Source organism: Berghia stephanieae, chromosome 3, assembly GCF_034508935.2.
Source record: "Berghia stephanieae isolate SIO BIC M18660-M18661 chromosome 3, UCSD_Bste_1.3, whole genome shotgun sequence".
NCBI lineage: Eukaryota > Metazoa > Mollusca > Gastropoda > Nudibranchia > Aeolidiidae > Berghia > Berghia stephanieae.
Window position 1 is genome coordinate 12,332,087 of NC_088362.1, and position 19,010 is coordinate 12,351,096.

Consider the following 19,010-nt stretch of genomic DNA (forward strand, 5'->3'; position numbering starts at 1 on the left):
AGTTTTGCGGTCATTTTAATCCTTGAATCTATTATGAACTACTGTGGAATGGGGGATGACTAAGTATAGATCGGGTGATAATGACCAGCCCCCCAAATGTGGCCCGTGGATTGAAAATTATTCCATATTTGTTTAATAATTTTCGGTCTGGGGGGCATATTTATTTATTGGGGGCTGGTCTTAGTCACCCCAACTAACTGGTCCTAGGGCTAACCCACACCGGACACGATCCGGCACTGCCGTCCTCTGCCACCTTCCAAATAAATACATTGGGCACGGACAAACTACTAAGGATAAAGAGAAAAACAGCTAGACCTACCCATACTAAGCACTAATAAAGTCTGTAGGTGCGAGCAATTGATTCTGGCAACAGGGTGGCTAGATGGCGATTCCCAACGTCAAATTATGACCTATCATCATGCCCTAGCAGATTTTATAAATGATCATTTGAGTCAACGGATGATAGAATTGCCCTTATAATTTAAAATAAAAGTTTTCAAGTTACTTGTATATCAATCTGTAAAAAATAATTAATTGTTACTATCTTATATTTTTAAAAATATACAAGGTCTGCAAGGAACAAATTTGATTGTTTTTGTTGTTGTTGTTGTTTTTTTTTAAAATAAACAATAAGAATGATTTTCAATGCTCACACACAAACACACACACACACGCACACACACACACACATATACACACACACGCACATATATAAATTATGAGTGAGCGTTGTGCGTCTTATAATGTCTCATGTTGTGTCCTTCATAATTTCCTCTATCTCTATATACCAGCAAGATACTACATAAGTATGAACACGATTGAGCAGCTACTAATGGCCTCTCAAGGCTGGATAAAAACTGATAAAAGCTAGAAACGGGCGCTTAAATGACCTAAATAGTGTTGAAAGCGCCGTTAAACGCCTAAAAACAAACAACAAAAATCAACAACCTGCAAGATGCACGCTATCAAATACAGCACTGATATTTAATTATATTCATAGTTTGTCTCACTACTGGCTCAACACGATTTTGATGTTTACATAATAATACACAGTAGGTGTAGGATCTGTTTCGTTTCCCTCGCTGTTTTTACGAGAGGTCCATTGCGTAAATATAAAAAAAAGATACATTGTTATTTAAAATCCTTTATAATGTCACCCATCGTTATATTCGCTTTAGTAAATCTGAAAAGATAGATAGAAAGAAAAAAAATAATCACATAATAATAATTACCATTTCCAAAATTGAAATATGATTCTCAATGAAATTTTTCTTATGAATGGAAACGAAACTGCTCTACTTAATAATATTAAGGTGAAACTTAAAACCACTCCTTCACATTTATTTCCATGGCTTGAACTGATAAAATAATATACGAAACCCGATGTCCTTATTAACCGTTTAACTGCCGTACTCTGGAACAAAAAAAAAACCCCACAAAAAACAACTCGTATTTAAAAATGGGGCCAGAAAATTTGTCCTTCAAATATCAATCGATTTAAATGATCTTCGAGCGAAGCCCCAGGTTTTGAGAGTGATTGCCAAGATGAGGGTCATTTAAATTGATATTTTTGAAGGACGACTTTAATGACCAAAATCTTAACTGTACCGCCGTTAACTGGTTAAAAAGATACATTGTTGACATCCGATGTAGCAGTTTTTCCATAGCTGCGAAATTTAACTCACTCAACCCTAACACCGACTACATCCGTAGTTTACCGGAGTTACTTTTACTCCATGCCTATTTATTACATTTAAGACAAATTATAGGCGTAGTATCATAGGTAATATTTTTAGTTTTTACATGTTTATGTTAGTTGAATAAAACTATCCATGTACATGCTTATTTTTAATCTATTTTTTTTCCAATTTTGAAAAGTTGCAAAAAAATCTCTAGGATTGAGAGAGTTAATAACGTTGTTACGCCTCGTTATGTCTCTATTGTAATGTAAAAAAATGAATGCATTATGACTTTGTGTAAATTTGTTTACCAAACCGTCTGTATTTCCTGTCTGTAAACAGGTTGGATGGAGTAAGGAGCTTATTTAACGGTGTCATTTATTTGGTAACTCATGTTTTCATTTTTCTGTTTTTCTCGCCTCTCTGAGACTTTAAGAGTGTTACAAATGGTTTTCTGTAAAAGACGAATGGATAAAATATTGTAGCATGGTGTTATTCGTGCAGCTTTTTGTTGTTGTTTTTTTTTTGTTTTTTTTTAATTCTTTTTTTTTTTGGGGGGGGGGGGGGGGGGGTCTTTCTCCTTGTCACTCGCCTAAGGACGTAGGATTGGTATATCTTTGGTTCGAGTCCCGCCTTAAGCAGTGCAAAGTAATGTCCTTGGAATTGGTTATTTTCTTACATTCTCTCACCCTACTCAGGTGTGAAATGAGTACCTGACTATTAACAGGTATTAATTGCGGAAAATTGTAATATTGCCTTACAGGTGTTATGTCTCGTTCAACACGTTAAAAGTTTCTGTTTGCTAAGGACCCTTTGTAAAGCGTTTTGGGCACATTTGGTGGATATTGCGCCGTATAAATGATCAAATTCTTTTTTTGTTTATGTTTTTAAAAAAAATCATTTTCACATACAATCGAATTTTTACAATTACAAGTTATATTAAAGTATATGAGTATGAGTTTTCTCACTCAGAGGTCTTTAACCCTTGTCTCTAAATGTTTCCAATCGCCTCAAAACGGTATCACGTGAGAATGAACCTCGTGTTTAATTGGTTTAATTGACTTGTGAGCTTCACCGATGACTTTTAAGTTAACATAACTGTTCTCATTCAGGAAAGTGGATTTTATTTGTCAAATTTCAACACCTTTACGATCTTATTTTCGTTTAAAATCAAGAAGAAGGAATAAAATAATTGAAAATAAGTATCTGCTAAAAACTGTATTATTATAATCTTTATTATTATTATTATTATTATTATTATTATTATTATTATTATTATTATTATTATTATTATTATTATTATTATTATTATTATTTTATTATTATTTTATTATTAAATACACACTCAAAATTACACAGACTCACAGATATGTAGATATAGGGAGAGAGAGAGAGAGAGAGAGAGAGAGAGAGAGAGAGAGAGAGAGAGAGAGAGAGAGAGAGAGAAGCGGAAGAAAGGGAAAACAAAGAAAACATTATATTACGCTGATCACACAGGTCGTTCGTTTATAACCTCATACTCAATCATAGGGGATTAACAAGTCACTCCTTCAATTAATCAATTAAGTCAATCAGGCAATTAATCAATTAACTGTTTAGAGTTGGATACTTTGATGTTTCTGACTTTGATTACATTTTGTTTTGTATACACCGTTTCTTATTATAATATTAATACGTTAACTCACTCAACCCTAACACCCACTATATCCGTAGTTTACCCGGGTTACTTTTACCCCATGCGTATTAATTTCATTTTTATGAGACAAATTATAGGCGTAGAATCAAAGTTAATGCTTTTAGTTTTTGCATGTGAATGGTAGTTGAATAAAACTTTGCATGCTCATTTATAAAACAGTATGTGCAGATTTGTCCCTTCCCTATGGAACTCCCGCCTACTGTCATTCTAATTCAGTCATGTCTGCAGATCGGGATTTGGCCCAATATGTCTCGAGTTGTGCGAACACTGTGCAATTACTCTACATTTTTTTCCAATTTTGAAAAGTAGCAAAAATCTCTAGGATTGAGTGAGTTAACGCTCCGTCGAGGTTGTCCCTGCACAACTAATGCGTCTGTCCGCCAACATCTTTCTCAATGTGAGAGCTAGAATGAAAAGATGTGGTTCCATTCATTATTTATTGTATCTCGATTTTGGCTCCCACATGCTTGGACTTTAAATTTCTCTTCTCTTTTTTTTTTTTTTTTTTTGTCTGGCATTTCTTTATCTATTCCATTTATTTCTCATTATTATAGGGAATGAGATTAGCGGAAGAGTAGCGTCACTTGATTAGACGTCACCCACAATCTGAAGCGAGGACGAGAGACGCATGCGCACAACCAACATGACGTTCTCTCTCTAATAACTTTTCCGCCGGTGACGTCACAGACTATGGGTGACGTCCAATCAAGGGACGCTACTCTTCCGCTAATTTCATTCCCTATTAAAGCCCTTCGTGTAGACTCGTCAAAGCGATTAGATCAGTCTGTACAGTCTGCTGGAGTCACAGGCAAAAGGACCTCATACGAATACCCAATAATATTGGGGTTTTTTTCCTCCCAATCTCCATATATCCACTCAGTCATGAAAGATCAACTGGATCTAGGACAGCTAATATATGTTTTTGGAGATTAGCGTCCTTTACAAATGGTAGACAGCAATCATGATTGTTACTCTTTATTAAATACAACGAAAAAATAGCAAACACTTTACTTATTAGAGCTTATTATACGTTTATCAACTCGCTATCTACTTTTATTTAAGTAGATGGTAAAAATCTATTGCAATATTGTCATGTACATAATCTCCCTTTGTAAGAATGATAAATGACAGCCGTACTTCCCAGTTGCATTTATTAGTAGCAGCTGTATTTTGACTTGAAAAACAATATATCTTTAGATATATATTTGCCAATACCGTGCACTCTGTATCAATAAACAAGTCAATCATACAGATAAAAATATTTGTTTAGAGTTTTCATCACGCTGTCAAAGCAATGTGCCTAGCTGGACAGAAATAATATTTAAAAAATTAAATGTCTAGAGCATAGAAAATAGTTCTGAAGATCAAAATATGAAAACTGAAGTTGGAAAAGTAATTACTTCAATAGCTGAGCTCTTCATAGGCGTCATGTCTCGTTCTACAGATTATATCCAGCGTTTCTGTTAGGCTGAAATCGGCGTGTACATTTTTACATCTGATTACCCAAATTGTTAAGGGTCTGTTATTATAAAGGAAATTAATACACTTAAACCAAAGCAAAAATATTTTCCATTACAACAAAGACGGATAAAGCCCATAATTGTGTTCGGTTTTAAGACTTGCAAATGTTTACACCTAGACTGAGACCTAAGTACGGTATTGCATGATTGATAACGGAACGAAATAATATAGGCTTGATTTAACTTTGTTGTAGTGGATAAAAGTGTTCCTTGGTTTGAGAGAATTTCCACTACAAAAATGAACCAAGACAGACCCCAAAGAATGTTTTCTACTGAGGATGAATAAAGAAAACGGGGATTTTATTTATTTATTTATTTATTTATTTATTTTTTATTTATTTATTTATTTATTTTTTTATTTTTTTATTTACTTATTTACTTATTTTATTTTATTTAAATTGATTCATTTATTTGTTTGTTTATTTTTTTCTTTGTGTATTTACATTTATAGTCATGTTTACAAATAATATTATACTGGATCCGTTTATTTTATTCCTCAGGATGATCTGAAATCCCGGACAACGTCCTCATCACCCCTGCTTCAATCGTATTCCTCCGCAACTTCATCCTCTTCATCGTCATCATCATCCCCGTCACCTCTGTCCCTCCAGCAGCAGCAATCGTCCTCCTCTCCACAACAGTTACCGGCGAGTCAACAGCAGACCCCTGATAAGGATACAGTTAAACTGAACCAGGTCAAGCATGACAATGATACCCGCCAAAAAGGTAACCTCGTAAGAAGATGATGTCCACACACACACACACACACACACATACACACACACACACACACACACACAACACATATATATATATATATATATATATATATATATATATATATATATATATATATATACAGCAGACATACTTTCTCTAAAACGCATACACAAAGAGACAAGACACAAAATAACCTCGTTGGAGGGAGCTGAATGTTCTGCTCCCATGATCTTCCCGATAAAATGAAATTTTCCATGTAAAAGGAACGAAGTTGACGTCACTCAGCTCTTTGTTATTATAATATTTAGACAACCTTTTTGTGATAAGTTTTCCAATAAATTATATCAATCGCACTGAAAATGTTATAGGTTCCACACGGTTTTTTTTTTGTTGGTATTTTTAATTTGGCTGGCGATGTTGTAATTTTTTTACCATAACGAATAGCGTCAATAAGTGGTAAGAATAAGCCTAGAGTGTCACAGATCTTGTTGCAACTTTCGAATCCATTTAGCCCAACTTCAGTATTAGACCCATTTAACGTGGAAAACAAATAAAATACATTTTATTTAATTTAATTTGTTTTCCTCGTTAATTGCTGTATTGTTGTGCTGAACAAGGGTTTGTACCCAAAACGTCCATTGTCTGTATTGTTCCCATTCGAAGCCTCTCCATTTTCACTCTTTCGTTAGTATCTTCATAAGACATACAATAATATACCATGACCTCCATGTCTGTCTGTCGGACACGATGTTATTCCAGGTTAGCCTAGCCTCCTTAATCTCTTTATCCTTGGGTTTTCTCCAGATTTCCTTGTATCTTTCTTTTCCTCTTTTGTCATAAAAATAAGAAATTTGATATCTGTGTTCTGCCTTTTCGTCTTTTGTCAGAAAAAATAAGACATTTGATATCTGTGGATATTATCTGTTATAATATCAGAGAGATACATTGAAAAAAAAATGGAGTTCCTTTTATTCATCTGATGGGTAAATTTGTTCCTGGGGTCTATTATTCCAAGGAGAGACTGGAATAATCCAGGCGTCAGCTACACTAATGCAGCACCGCAGATTGAGCTAGGGTGAGCTAACTTGCTCAAGGCCACCTAAAGCAAGGGTATTCGAACTTGGTACCTTTCGGGAACGAAGCAAAACAAGTACCACTAAACCACGCTGCCCCTGATGTTGCTTATATGGTTTGTGTGCAGATATGTGGTCTCGTGGTATGACACTCGCTTTCGGCTCGGAAGGTCCTAAGTTCGAACTAGCTCGGCGCATAGTTCAGTCCTTGGAAAAGGCTCTTTACTCACACTCTCTCACCTTACTCGGATGTAAAGTCAGTACCTGGCCGTTAACAGCGTTGTCTCTGTTCCATTGTAATATCGCCTAACAGGCGTCATGTCCCATCCTACGTGTTCAGTGCTGCTGTTGTCCAGGGACCCCTTGTAAAGCGCTTTGAGCACGTTTAGTAGATATCGCGCTATATAAAAGCTCATTTATTATAATAATAATTATTATTATTATTATTATTATTATTATTATTATTATTATTATTATTATTATTATTATTATTATTATATTATTATCTTGCTTTCTTGCCTAACATTTCCCATTTAGCAAACTTGAGATAACCAGGCTTGTTGTAGCATATCCACGACAATCGGTGGGTGGTAAATGTTTCCGTGTTTCCAACGTATCAAATGTGTTTTATAATCCAATTCAAAGGACAGGCTATACTGGATGCCTATCTCTCTATGATTCTCTTATTATCTTTGGGTGAAAAACATATGCTAATATTTTGATTTCTTTTGTGGTCGCAATTCAAAGTAACTTACCACACTGCTCAGAATGGTATAATCGGCAAGGAGAAAAACATTTCAAAGCTACTAGACTTCAGAAGGATTAAAATGATTTTAAAAAAAAATATTACTGTTCATTATAGGAGGTGTTCCATTTCATTAATGAAAAACATCTTATGACTCAAGAGGAGTCAATTTTCATCATTCCTGTCGCCTTACTCAACTAAAAAAAATATTTACCTGTTCCAGAGCATGATATATACAATTATCTCAAAGTAACAAGATAAAACGTATCTATAAAGAAAATGTCCTCTTTGAACTGTCCCTTCCTTTTTCTTCTTCTCTTTACCCTGTTTATGTTGATTTCACATATATTTCTTGAAACCGTAAAGTAATAAAATGCTTTTTGGCTAACACCGGCTTTAATTTTCACATCCACAGTCATTGTCAGCGAAGATGGAAATGTGACAAAGCCCAGTGATTTAATCGACACAGACACAAAAGAATCTACGACTATGGAGCAAGTACTTATATTACAAAAGACAAAGCAAGATCTGGAAAGCTCTTTTACTCCAAGCAACAAAGACAGCAACGTCGAATACGAGAGAAACAATAATAAAATTGAAACAAACACTAGTCGTGTAAATAAGAATCACAATAATGTTGCTAACGATAATAATAAGAGTTTCGGCACTCGAACCTTTGACGTCGATGAGGAGTCCGACGGAACGTATACTGTTCGAGCTGCGGCGGAAGACGCCACCCAAAATCGGGTCGTCACGGTGCGCACCAAGAAAGAACGCACGCCTAGCAACGCAAATATAGAAATGAAAGACACCATTGTTGAACGCAAAATATTCTCACGCAGCGGATCGGTTGTCGCCGAGGAACGAGATGTGATACAGACCAAAAAGAAATTGACCCACCGAGGGTCACACTACTATCAAAGGAACGTTGTCACAACGAAAAAATTGCGCAATCGTGACGGAGACATCGTCGAACATGACGTGTCCGTGGAGTACGACAATACATCGGTTTCACAAGGTCATTCCTGGGCCGATAAGGTCACAACGAAGGTCGTGGTGGGAGATGAGAATGTTCCTGACGCTGTGATAACGAAAGTAGAACATGATGGAATTGATTTGGCCACTTCCGGTAGCAGCGGATACGGCACTGCAGTTGAGGAATCAGACTTAAGAAATGATGGTGCTGAAGAAACCAAAGAAGGTAATTATTATTCCTTTTATCTTAATTTCAAATTAGAAGGATATTTCTCCAAAACAAGAATAAAAAATTATACTCAAAGTATTCGAGTTTCAAAAGAAAAGAAAGGTATTTGGATTGGTTTTCTTAAAAGTATATTTACTTATAAAGTTATAGAATGCCAACTAGATATAGTATGTGCAAAAAAAAAAAAGAAGAAAAAACAAAACAAAAACAAAACAAAACAAAACAAAAACAAAAAAAAAAACTTAAAGATTTTATATTTCAAAAGAAAAGAAAGGTGTTCAGATTGGTTTTCTTAAAGTATAAATTACTGATAAAGTTACAAAATGTCAACTATAATATGTGCAGAAAAAAAAATCCATAAAGATTTAATATTCCATAGATTGATAATATTTACGACATTCAGTCGTTTTTCATACATTGATAAATTTTTGGGGAAAATATTTGATTTTCTAGTATATCTATGTTCTCCGTTTACATTGTCGAGTCTATGAACTACGCGAAGACAACTCAAAACACAGAATTATAAATATGTCACCTTTTTGCTAACGAATAAAGATCAAAGATCTACTGAAAAAAACAACGTATAGCTCAACAATGTGATTTCTAATATCTGAATCTATGTTCTCCGGTTACATTGGCGAGTTTATGAACTACGTGTAGACAACTCAAAACACAGAATAATATATGTCAACTTTTTGCTAACGAATACAGATCAAAGATCTACTGAAAAACAACGTATATATAGCTCAACAATGTGATTGATTGTTTCAAATGTTGGCCACACAGGGATCTCCTTTGTTTTAACCTTGTTGTTTTTCCTCACTGACCATGACCGATATACGTTAGGAGATAAAACAATGCCTATTTGTGCCTTTCTCATTAACGATGTCACGTCCTTAAACCAGAGGATTTGGCTTTGAAAAAGTTACATATTTAATCGTGTGCGGCTATGTGGTCTAGTGGTATGACACTCGCTTTCGGATCGGAAGGTCCTGGGTTCGAGCCTCGCACTCGGCGCATAGTTGAGTCCTTGGAAAAGGCTCTTTACTCACATTCTCTCACCATACTCAGGTGTAACATGAGTACCTGACCGTTAACAGCGTTGTCTTTGTTCGAAAAATTGTAATATCGCCTTACAGGCGTCATGTCTATATTATTTCTGCCCTTCTCATTAACGATGTCACGTCCTTAAACCAGGGCATATGGCTATGAAAAAGTTACATATTTAATCTTTACAGTGTTTTAAAAAAGCAGGCATGTTTGATATAGTTTATATTATTGTGCATAATGAAAGAGAATTGATTTCGATGTATATTATAACATAGAACATATAATGAAATAAAGGTTTAACGTACACTATTTTGCCGTTTTATTAAAGAACACAGTATATGCTATTTAGTTAACATTGCATATACTGTGTTTTTAAAGACAACGACAGAATTATAATGAAAGAGAAGTTAAAGATATATTACAATAAATATATTTTATTTAAGAAAAGTGCGATGTCTTTTATTTAATTAACGAGAAGTGTGATGATGATTTTAGACTGTATAATACTCATCAACAGTCGTAACGTCACTTCCTTCCTAATGACGCATGGTAACTTAGTAACACTGGCTCTAAACTATCGGAACAATGGCGGACGCCGTATGAAATATTTCTCCGGCGAGCATAAAAGTTTATCCAGAGGAAAAAAAACCCCCATAAATTTGATCATGTTTTGACTTTTACACATTCTGATCACAAGGCATATGAAAAGTTCTAGCCAGCATGAAGAATAAAAAGTAATGATTTTCTTTGTTTAGAACCAAGATGGCCGCCGTTGCCGGGCGGCGTGACATCAGACTCTGAATCCAATTCACAAAGTGTTACGTTTATATGTAGTGTATGGTTACAGAGAAGTTAAATGTAGATTTATAATGATTTCCGTAGTGCATTTTAATTTAAGATGGAGAGAAGATACCGCTGGGAACAAGCATATAAACTTGACTTGAAGTTGTCTTGCAAGATAATATCTTGCTTCCCAACACTGACTCACACATTTTAGAAAATCAGTCCTTCAGAGCCTTTAGGCCCATAGAGCCGGAGTTTTTCCCGGTTTCTATAGCGTGAAACGGACAATAGCAATTGCTTGCTACCCTTGGATAGGACGCTAGTCTATCGCAAAGTACTTTCCGCCATATCTAACAGACCCAGCTAACCAATTACTACTGGGTGAACAAGGGGGTCACCGTACTCAGGTTTTAATTGTGCTTGGCCAATAACACCAATGTCTCTGTGAGTCGAAAAAAATAGTGTGATAATGATAGTTCCTTGCAGGAGCCCTTTCTCTATAAATTTGTTAAGTTTGCTGTTGACTTAGTAAAAGGCTTTGAACACATAATTTAGAGGACATTGCTCTAGATTCAAGCTCTTAATCTCTCAGGTTCTGGATAACTTGCCGGAAATAATTCATTTGCATGTTGTTTTCCGAGTTTGTTTTGACAGTTTTGAAAGCATCATTTTTGTCTCGCTTACTCAAAAAAAAAAATAAAAAAAAGTCTCCATGTTTACAAATGTATTAATTCATGATTCATGACGTACATAGCGTCCCTGGAAAGGAGTCAGATTTCCACATTCCCCAATGTCCTTTGTAATTGGATATTTAGAGTTAATATTGTCAAAATACATGACGAAAGCAATAATGAAGTAAAATATAAAAAATGAAACATCCCGTACAAACACCATATATACACACACAAAAAAAAAAACACAACCCAAACAAAAACTGGAGACATCGCATTATTATTATTATTATTATCATTATTATTATTATTATTATTATTATTATTATTATTATTATTATTATTATTATTATTATTATTATTATCATTATTATTATTATTATTATCATTACATGAATGAAATGCGAGTCCGCTTTTTAAAAGACATAATATTATTGTGAAAAGAAATAATATAATGCTTTCCACATAGAAGCTTTAACTCCGAAGCAGCAATCCATTGAAAAATCTCGGCGGGGAGTTTTTGGGGGCTTTGGGGGCCATGAACAGAGGGGTTTATGTAACTGTCTTAACACACTGTACCTAATCACACGTAAAAACCGTAGACAACAACGGCGACGTAACCGATTGTGACGGTTAAGTCAACGTCGTCTGGGCGACTTTAGTTTATAGTGCGTGAAGCCGTAGATAGTCATAGTAAAAAAAAAAAAGAAAAAAGAAAAGAAAGGTGTTTATGTCACTTATCTACATTTAAGACTATTTTATTATTGGCTACAAGGCAATATAATGTTGTTTTTTTCGAAAGTATAGTGTAGGGTTATATTTTATGTCTCTTATTTTAATAACTATTTTATCTATTCATTGCAATAAAATGTGTTCAATGAAATTAAAGAAGAATTCAAGAATCTCATTTTCATCATCATCATCTTGATTTATCATCATCATCATCATCATCATCATTATCATCATCATCATCATTATCATCATCATCATCATCATCATCATCATCATCATCATTATTTATCACAATCATCATCATCATCATCATCATCATTATCATCATCATCATCATCATCATCATCATCAACAACAACAAAACATGAACGTCGTCATCGTCGTCGTCATCATATGATCATATTCATCATCATATTCATCATTATCACCATTACTATCGCCTTGAGCAAAATTTTATCACAAATTTGGGAGTTTGTTTCAGGATTAGCATCTCTGCATTGTCCTAAGTAAATACAGTAGTGTAGTGTTATCAAAATATCCTATTTTCTATTATAGATTCAGTTTTGTGCACTAGTGTACCCGTCATAATATCGATTTGACTCGATGGGTCACATTTGTTTTCATTTCGAATTCGTGTGTATATTATATTTCCCATGTTTTAGTCATAATGTTGGGACTTCATATTATCTCTAGTTGTTTGCATAATCAGGGATCCGGATCGGGACCGCCACGTGCGCGGTCAAAATTGGCCATAAAGAGAAACTAGTTTCCATAATTAATTTTAATTATTTTTTTTGTTTAATTCGCAAACAATTTTTCGTTGTATAGATAGAATACGCTTGGCCAAGGAGTTCACAACATTGCCATCCGGAAGTATAACGGACCAACACACAAACTGTGTGTAACCATGAACGTTTATAGTCGGGTTAATACTGTTTAGTGAGAACAACTCACAAACGCAGATGGCAAAAACAATAACAAAGGCCTGAGTGACGTCACCTGCATACTATCTATAGATCTAGTCGATTAAAAAAAAACAACAACAAAAAAGCCGATGAGTTTTTCAAGGTGGGCAGAGTCTTATTAGTGTTTGGCCATGTGAGCTTTTATTCTCTATAGTCTTCTCGCACTTTTCTACTCATTTCATTTCTTGTTATCATCAACGTAAGTGCCTGCTCGACTCACTTTTCTGAATTTATTTGGCCACTTTTGAAGTGAAAATTGGCTACGAGGAACTCAAGCCACCTGGCAGCCCTGTGCCAAATGCCTCTACGATGACTTGACTTACTTACTGACTTAGATGCCTTTCGCGTCTCGACCGAAAGATCGGGTCGCCTTGGCTGTTTCCAGTATTTCCTGTGTGAGGTGTCTCCAATATTGCCGGTCCTCTGCTAGGGTTCTCAGATTTTCAAGGTCCCCTGCCGTTATGAGACTAATGCTTTGTCCAAGTGTTGTGAGGTTTTTGTTTAGGATCACAGGGAGTGTTGTGATCGGTCTTCCTCTGAAAAGGTTCCCGTGTTTTTGGAAGTATCCCGACATGGCTTGGTTTGCTGGTATGTTTTTGTCCCTGCGTAGTATGTGACCGAAAAGTTGCCATCGTTGTTGTAAAATGTCAAGGGAGATTGGTCTTTCTTTTGTGATCTTATAGAGTGATTCATTTGAGATCTTTTTGGGGTATTTGATGTCCAGTACCCTTCTTAGCTGTGTGCGATGGAAGGCATCCAGATGTTCTTCTTCGGATTTTGTCAACGCCCAAGTGCCGCAGTTATACAGAAGTACCGGTTTTACAAGAGCATGGTACAGTTTCAGTTTGGTTTTTCTCTTTATTTTGTCACCTCTAATCCATACATTGGTGAGTTTACTGAGTGCGGCGTTTGATAGCTGTTTTCTTCTTTGTACATCCTCGGTGTCTCCAATTAGTGAGCCGACTTTCTTTGTTCTTTTCCATTCCTCTTTGTTCCTCGATATTGTTGTAAATTCGGTTTTATTGGCATTGACTTGGAGGTTATATTTCATGAGGGTATTTTGTATGATGTCTATATTTGCTGGTGTTGATCCAATAAAATCGACATCATCTGCATAGGCGATTTCTCTAGGGATTGCATTCTCAATATCAGTCGTTGGTTTTGGAATGACTTTTCGAACTTCTTTCAGAGCGTGTTCTAAGTATATTGTGAACAGAATCGGGCTCAGACTATCTCCTTGGGGGGTCCCGATGTTACTTTCGAACTGCGTCTGTTTTGTGGCCCCGTATATCCTTGGCTGTATCTTTGTGTTGCTGAGGAGAAATCGGATTATTCGGAGCTCGTCTTCGTCTACTATTTCTGTTAATATCTCCAAAAGTTTTCCTCTGTCGATCGTATCAAAGGCTGCGGACATATCGATTCCGGTTATTGTTATGGATATGTTTTCTTTGAGTGCCTTTGCTGCCAACCATTTATGTGTCCATACAACGTCCGATGTGCTTCGGTCTTGGCGAAACCCGCTTTGGCTATGTGATAGGTATTTTTCTATTTTCGGTCGAATTCTGTTGAGGACAATAGTTGACAGTGTTTTTCTTATGGTATTCAGTAATGTTATTGGGCGCAGGTTGTTTACGGGTCCTTTCGTTTTTCCTGGTTTTTGTATTGTAATTAGGACACCGCTGTTTATGTCCCAGTCTTTGTGTGTTGAGAATGTTTTGTTCATTATGTTTGCAATGCTCAGATCCAGGGAGAGTGTACCGCATTTCAGCAATTCAGCGGGAATTTCATCTTCGCCTGGGGATCTGTTATAATATGCCTCTACGATGACCTCCCTTTAATTTCCATCTCCGTCGGTGTTTATTCCTGGATACCTTTTTATTTTTATAGTTTTATAAAGGCCATGTACTTTTCCGTATTGAATGGCCGTTTGATGTCCATAACAGCATATCGTTATGTGGTTTAGGACTCTATCATGCCTCTCATGTTGCTATTATAGCATATGTGCTGTTGTGCCTAGCCACATACGTCTCATGTGGTTTTTTTTATTTACTTTGTATTCATTCAATCGCTGTGATTTATGATCAGATGGTCGGGTGGGACCTTGAAGTACTTCTTTGAAGTTTATACAATACAGCATTAGAAGATTGTAAATTTCAAGAAGTCCCTCCTTGTCATGGTGGTATTATGTCAAAACAAACTAGATGAAGATAAAAGAAGATTGAGCGTTTTATATAGCGCAATATCCACAAAACGCACTTTACAAGGGGTCCTTAACCAACAGCAACATTTGACATGTGAGACGAGACATGACGCCTGTTAGGCGATATTACATTTTTTTCCGAAAGAGACAAAGCCAGGTACTCATTTTACCCACATTCTCCCACCGTACTCAGGTGTAAAATGAGTACCTTGTCGTTAACAGCGTTGTGTCTGTCGGACAAAAAAAAATTATAATATCGCCTGTTTCTGTTGGTGAGGGACCCTTTTTAAAGCGCATTGAGTACATTTAGTGGATATTGCGCTTTATAAAAGGTCAAGTTTGCTTTGGTTTGTTTATTTAGTCGGTTTGATATGTATTACTTTTGGATCTTCAATGTCGTGACTGAGAAAAAAAAAAGAAAGGAAGGACAAAAATTTTAGTTAGCAACGTATGTTCACGCAGAGATGGATATCAAAGGGCTTATATTTTTATTTCACACTGTGTTGTGTTTTTCTTTAGAGAGGTTGTAAAAAAGCCCAATTGCGTCTGTAAAATGCGATGGTGGAAAAACACGAAACTCAATTAAGACAGTTTCTGTTGCTTCTCACACAGACTTCTCAAGATTCTGAGAGTTTTATTTCAAAATTATCTAGACAAAATTTCCAATACAAATATTGTTTTGCTTGGAGGGTTTTCAATAATTTTGAACGGTTTTACTTAATAAGTCGCTTTCAAAAATGCTACATACTGCCAAAAAAGATAGTCTCTTTTGCAGAAGCTCTTTACTTGTATTTCAGAGATTTCTTCGTAATTCTTTATGTTATGTTTTATAATCATGGACTATACAAATATTATTCCTGAAACAATTATTTATAGGATTATTTGATTTTTCCCCATTCAGTTGAATGAGTTTTGTTATCATTATTGTCTCATTTATAACGTATGCAATACCATTTACTCACAAGCCTCAACGCAAGGTTCTGCATTGAGCACTCCTTCTGAAGACTATATATCTTTCGAAGCATCCGTGAAAGAAAGTTCTGCATATCCTTACGCACAAAGCAGTAACGTAGAGGAAAAGAATTGTGACCTGGAATCGTCTCAACAAAATTTTGTGGTCGATTCTTGTTATTTCATCAACAACCAATGTGCGTCTACAGAACATATACATAGTCACTTAGATACGAAAAATACATTGGAGAGCACAGTGAATAAACATACATTTGATATTGACCAATTGAATAAAGAGGAATGGGACACAGACAGCCATCCTGTTTCTCATAGACGAAATAGTCGACGAAATTCCAGGAGACTCTCCTCTAAAACTGGAAGTGAAACAAACCGAACAGAAAGTGAATATTATTCATCGGATGACTACGACGATGACGATTATTACGATGAAACGGACGATTATGATGACGATGTTGATGATGCTATGGGTGCTAATTCTTATAACGGTCTTAGTCGTAGTGCAATGTCAGGAAACAGCGTTCCCAACTCAGTTCGATTCCAAAAGTCCTTCCTATTCCTGGGATCCAAAGTCTGTAAGAAGTGCACATAAGTCACTATGCGTGTGGTTTGGAACAAAAAAAAATGCACATATTATATGACGTTTGTTGAGATGCTATGATTAATTTTTGGATGTTGATATAATATTGCACATGAAACATATTATGACCACTGACTTAACACATTTCACCCTCATTAAAAATCGAAAAAATATGTTCGATTTTCCATGCATATGAACTCGAGAGAGTTATTAATAATGCATTGACGAAAATATGTTGTGAAGTTTATTGGTTGAAAAATATATAGAAACATCTCTTGGAGGTAAATTTGAATGGTGGTAAAAGACAACAGTTCTCTTTTGATCAAGAAAGAGATTAGAGATTAAGAAGTGAAATATCTACTATTGACTCATGAGATATATACTGACATTTAGAATAAAAACAAACACGCCATAAATTTCTCAAAACAGATATTGGAAGACAATGCGCTAAGTAACTGTAGTCAGATATTCAAACCAACTATTATATTGTATTTCATATCGACATGATGTCAATGTGGATTAATTTCTTGAACTGATAATCAAGTTGATCACTGGTGAGAATGGTTTAAAAAAGAAGAAATTATCGATAAGTTAAAATGGCCATCCACATTTTAAGGAATCCTAAACCCACGCCTTCAATTTAAATACACTTTTGTTTAATACTCTTCATTTTAAGTTGGACGTTACTTCAATCTCGTGATTTTATTTAAGACTTTTTGGGTCAAAATTAAAGAAAACAATCTGGTTGTATTGGATGTTTATTTTAAGAAAGGTCAGCACACTGCTTTGTTTGACAAGAATCTTAATTAACTTACATATGTAGATATCTCAGCCTAGTTGAGAGCCCTGTCAAAATGCTTATCAGAATCTTTAACATTTTGCGACGTGAAAAGTGGCAAAAATCTTCTTCATTCACATAACACCTTAATTTTATGGTGGGTCTTTATGCAAAATAGCACGCTTGTATTCACTGACTTCATTGCACATGCACATGTATATACAATGCTAGATTTATGGACAGACACTTATATATATAAATTGATTTAAAAGTTATATTTTTAAAATATGTTTTATATATAGATATACTACAAAAAGATTTATAAGATAAGATATAAAATAGTCAATTGTGTATTAATCGTGCCCAGCGCGACATCAAAAAAACCTAACGACAGAAATGGTGCTAACAAGACACAATCATTCTTCAAAATTCTACTATCCTCTTATAACAGCAAACTCTTTCCGGCACAGCTTCTTTCTAGAAACTATTATTCCAGACTGGATTATTTCTCTCTCCTGAGATCAGACCTGCCTAGTAGCACGAACAATTCGTAGAAATACGAACTTTTGGCTCCAGCTACAAAACAAAATCGTTTCTTTTGACTCAATAAATTCATCTTGCTGAAAAGGAAAGTTTTTAGTTCCTTAGAATCCATACCAAGGCATTCGGAGCATTTATGAATCATGCTAAGGGCAAATTGTTTATTTCTAAAACTATTCAAAGTGACTTTTTTCTTTTTTTTTCTCTTGGAAACTACGAATTTTAAAAATTCCAATTAGGCATCTCTGCATGAGATTTAACAACCATCGAACATTCCGATTGTTTTAAGTCAGTTTTATAGTTCAAGTTCAAATGTTTATATTTAGGCAATTGTCAAAACAGCTCATATATTTACATATACTTTCCAATTAACAAATCAAAACAGATAAAATCAATAATAAACCAAAGCAAACCAAATGTATTTTAAATGTCAATAATTCCAACGTAATTTCGTGATAAAAATGCAATGACTCCTAGCTGTTATGTTCCTTTGTTTGTAAATGATGGTAGTAATTTTTTCATCGTGGGCTTTAAATGCCTATGGCATCTTATTGCATTGACACTGAACTTGAACACTTTGTATATTATATCATCCTTCCTTAAAATCCAACAATCATGAGTTGGTTACAACATGACGTATTTCTTATCCAGTATACTGTATCAAACTAATTGATTTTTCATTTTTAAAAAGATATAAAGAAATATATTTTTGTCTCATTGACATATCTATACCTCCACCAATAATTTGATGTTTGATTTTGCAAAGTGTCTGTCAGCCAATGAATTGGTTGATTGTGGTAAATGTCACTTATAGGTCTTGAATCTTGACAAGAAGTCGTCATATGAATATATTGACCGGATTTTCATTCTGTCATCGGATCATTGTCATTGTTATTATCAGTCTTGGATTCAACTCCCTCCTTACCAGCCGTTTTCAAGTTTATTTTTCCAAAATGTCATAGCGTGTCCAACGCCAAAATTGATTAAAAAATAAATCTCATCCCCAAAGCAATAAGTACATACTATACATAATTTGTTCAACAAAACAAGCTCTACGTAACAGAATTAAATTAAGTTCTTATAAGTATAAAAATATATCAATTTC

General features: G+C 35.0%; 1 protein-coding gene across 11 annotated transcripts in view; it reads left to right on the plus strand.

Moving 5' to 3' along the window:
• The window catches only part of LOC144967154 (uncharacterized), a 187,107-nt gene that overhangs the window by 115,614 nt on the left and 52,483 nt on the right, over positions 1–19,010 (plus strand). For 10 of the 11 annotated variants that reach the window (XM_078904042.1, XM_078904045.1, XM_078904041.1 and 7 more), the window contains exons 2-3: positions 5,396–5,621; positions 7,849–8,634. In XM_078904042.1, the coding sequence (XP_078760168.1) occupies positions 5,396–5,621; positions 7,849–8,634 (1,012 nt within the window). Of the gene's footprint in view, positions 1–5,395; positions 5,622–7,848; positions 8,635–19,010 lie in introns of those variants that run through there. The other variant, XR_013644330.1, reaches the window with a different exon arrangement.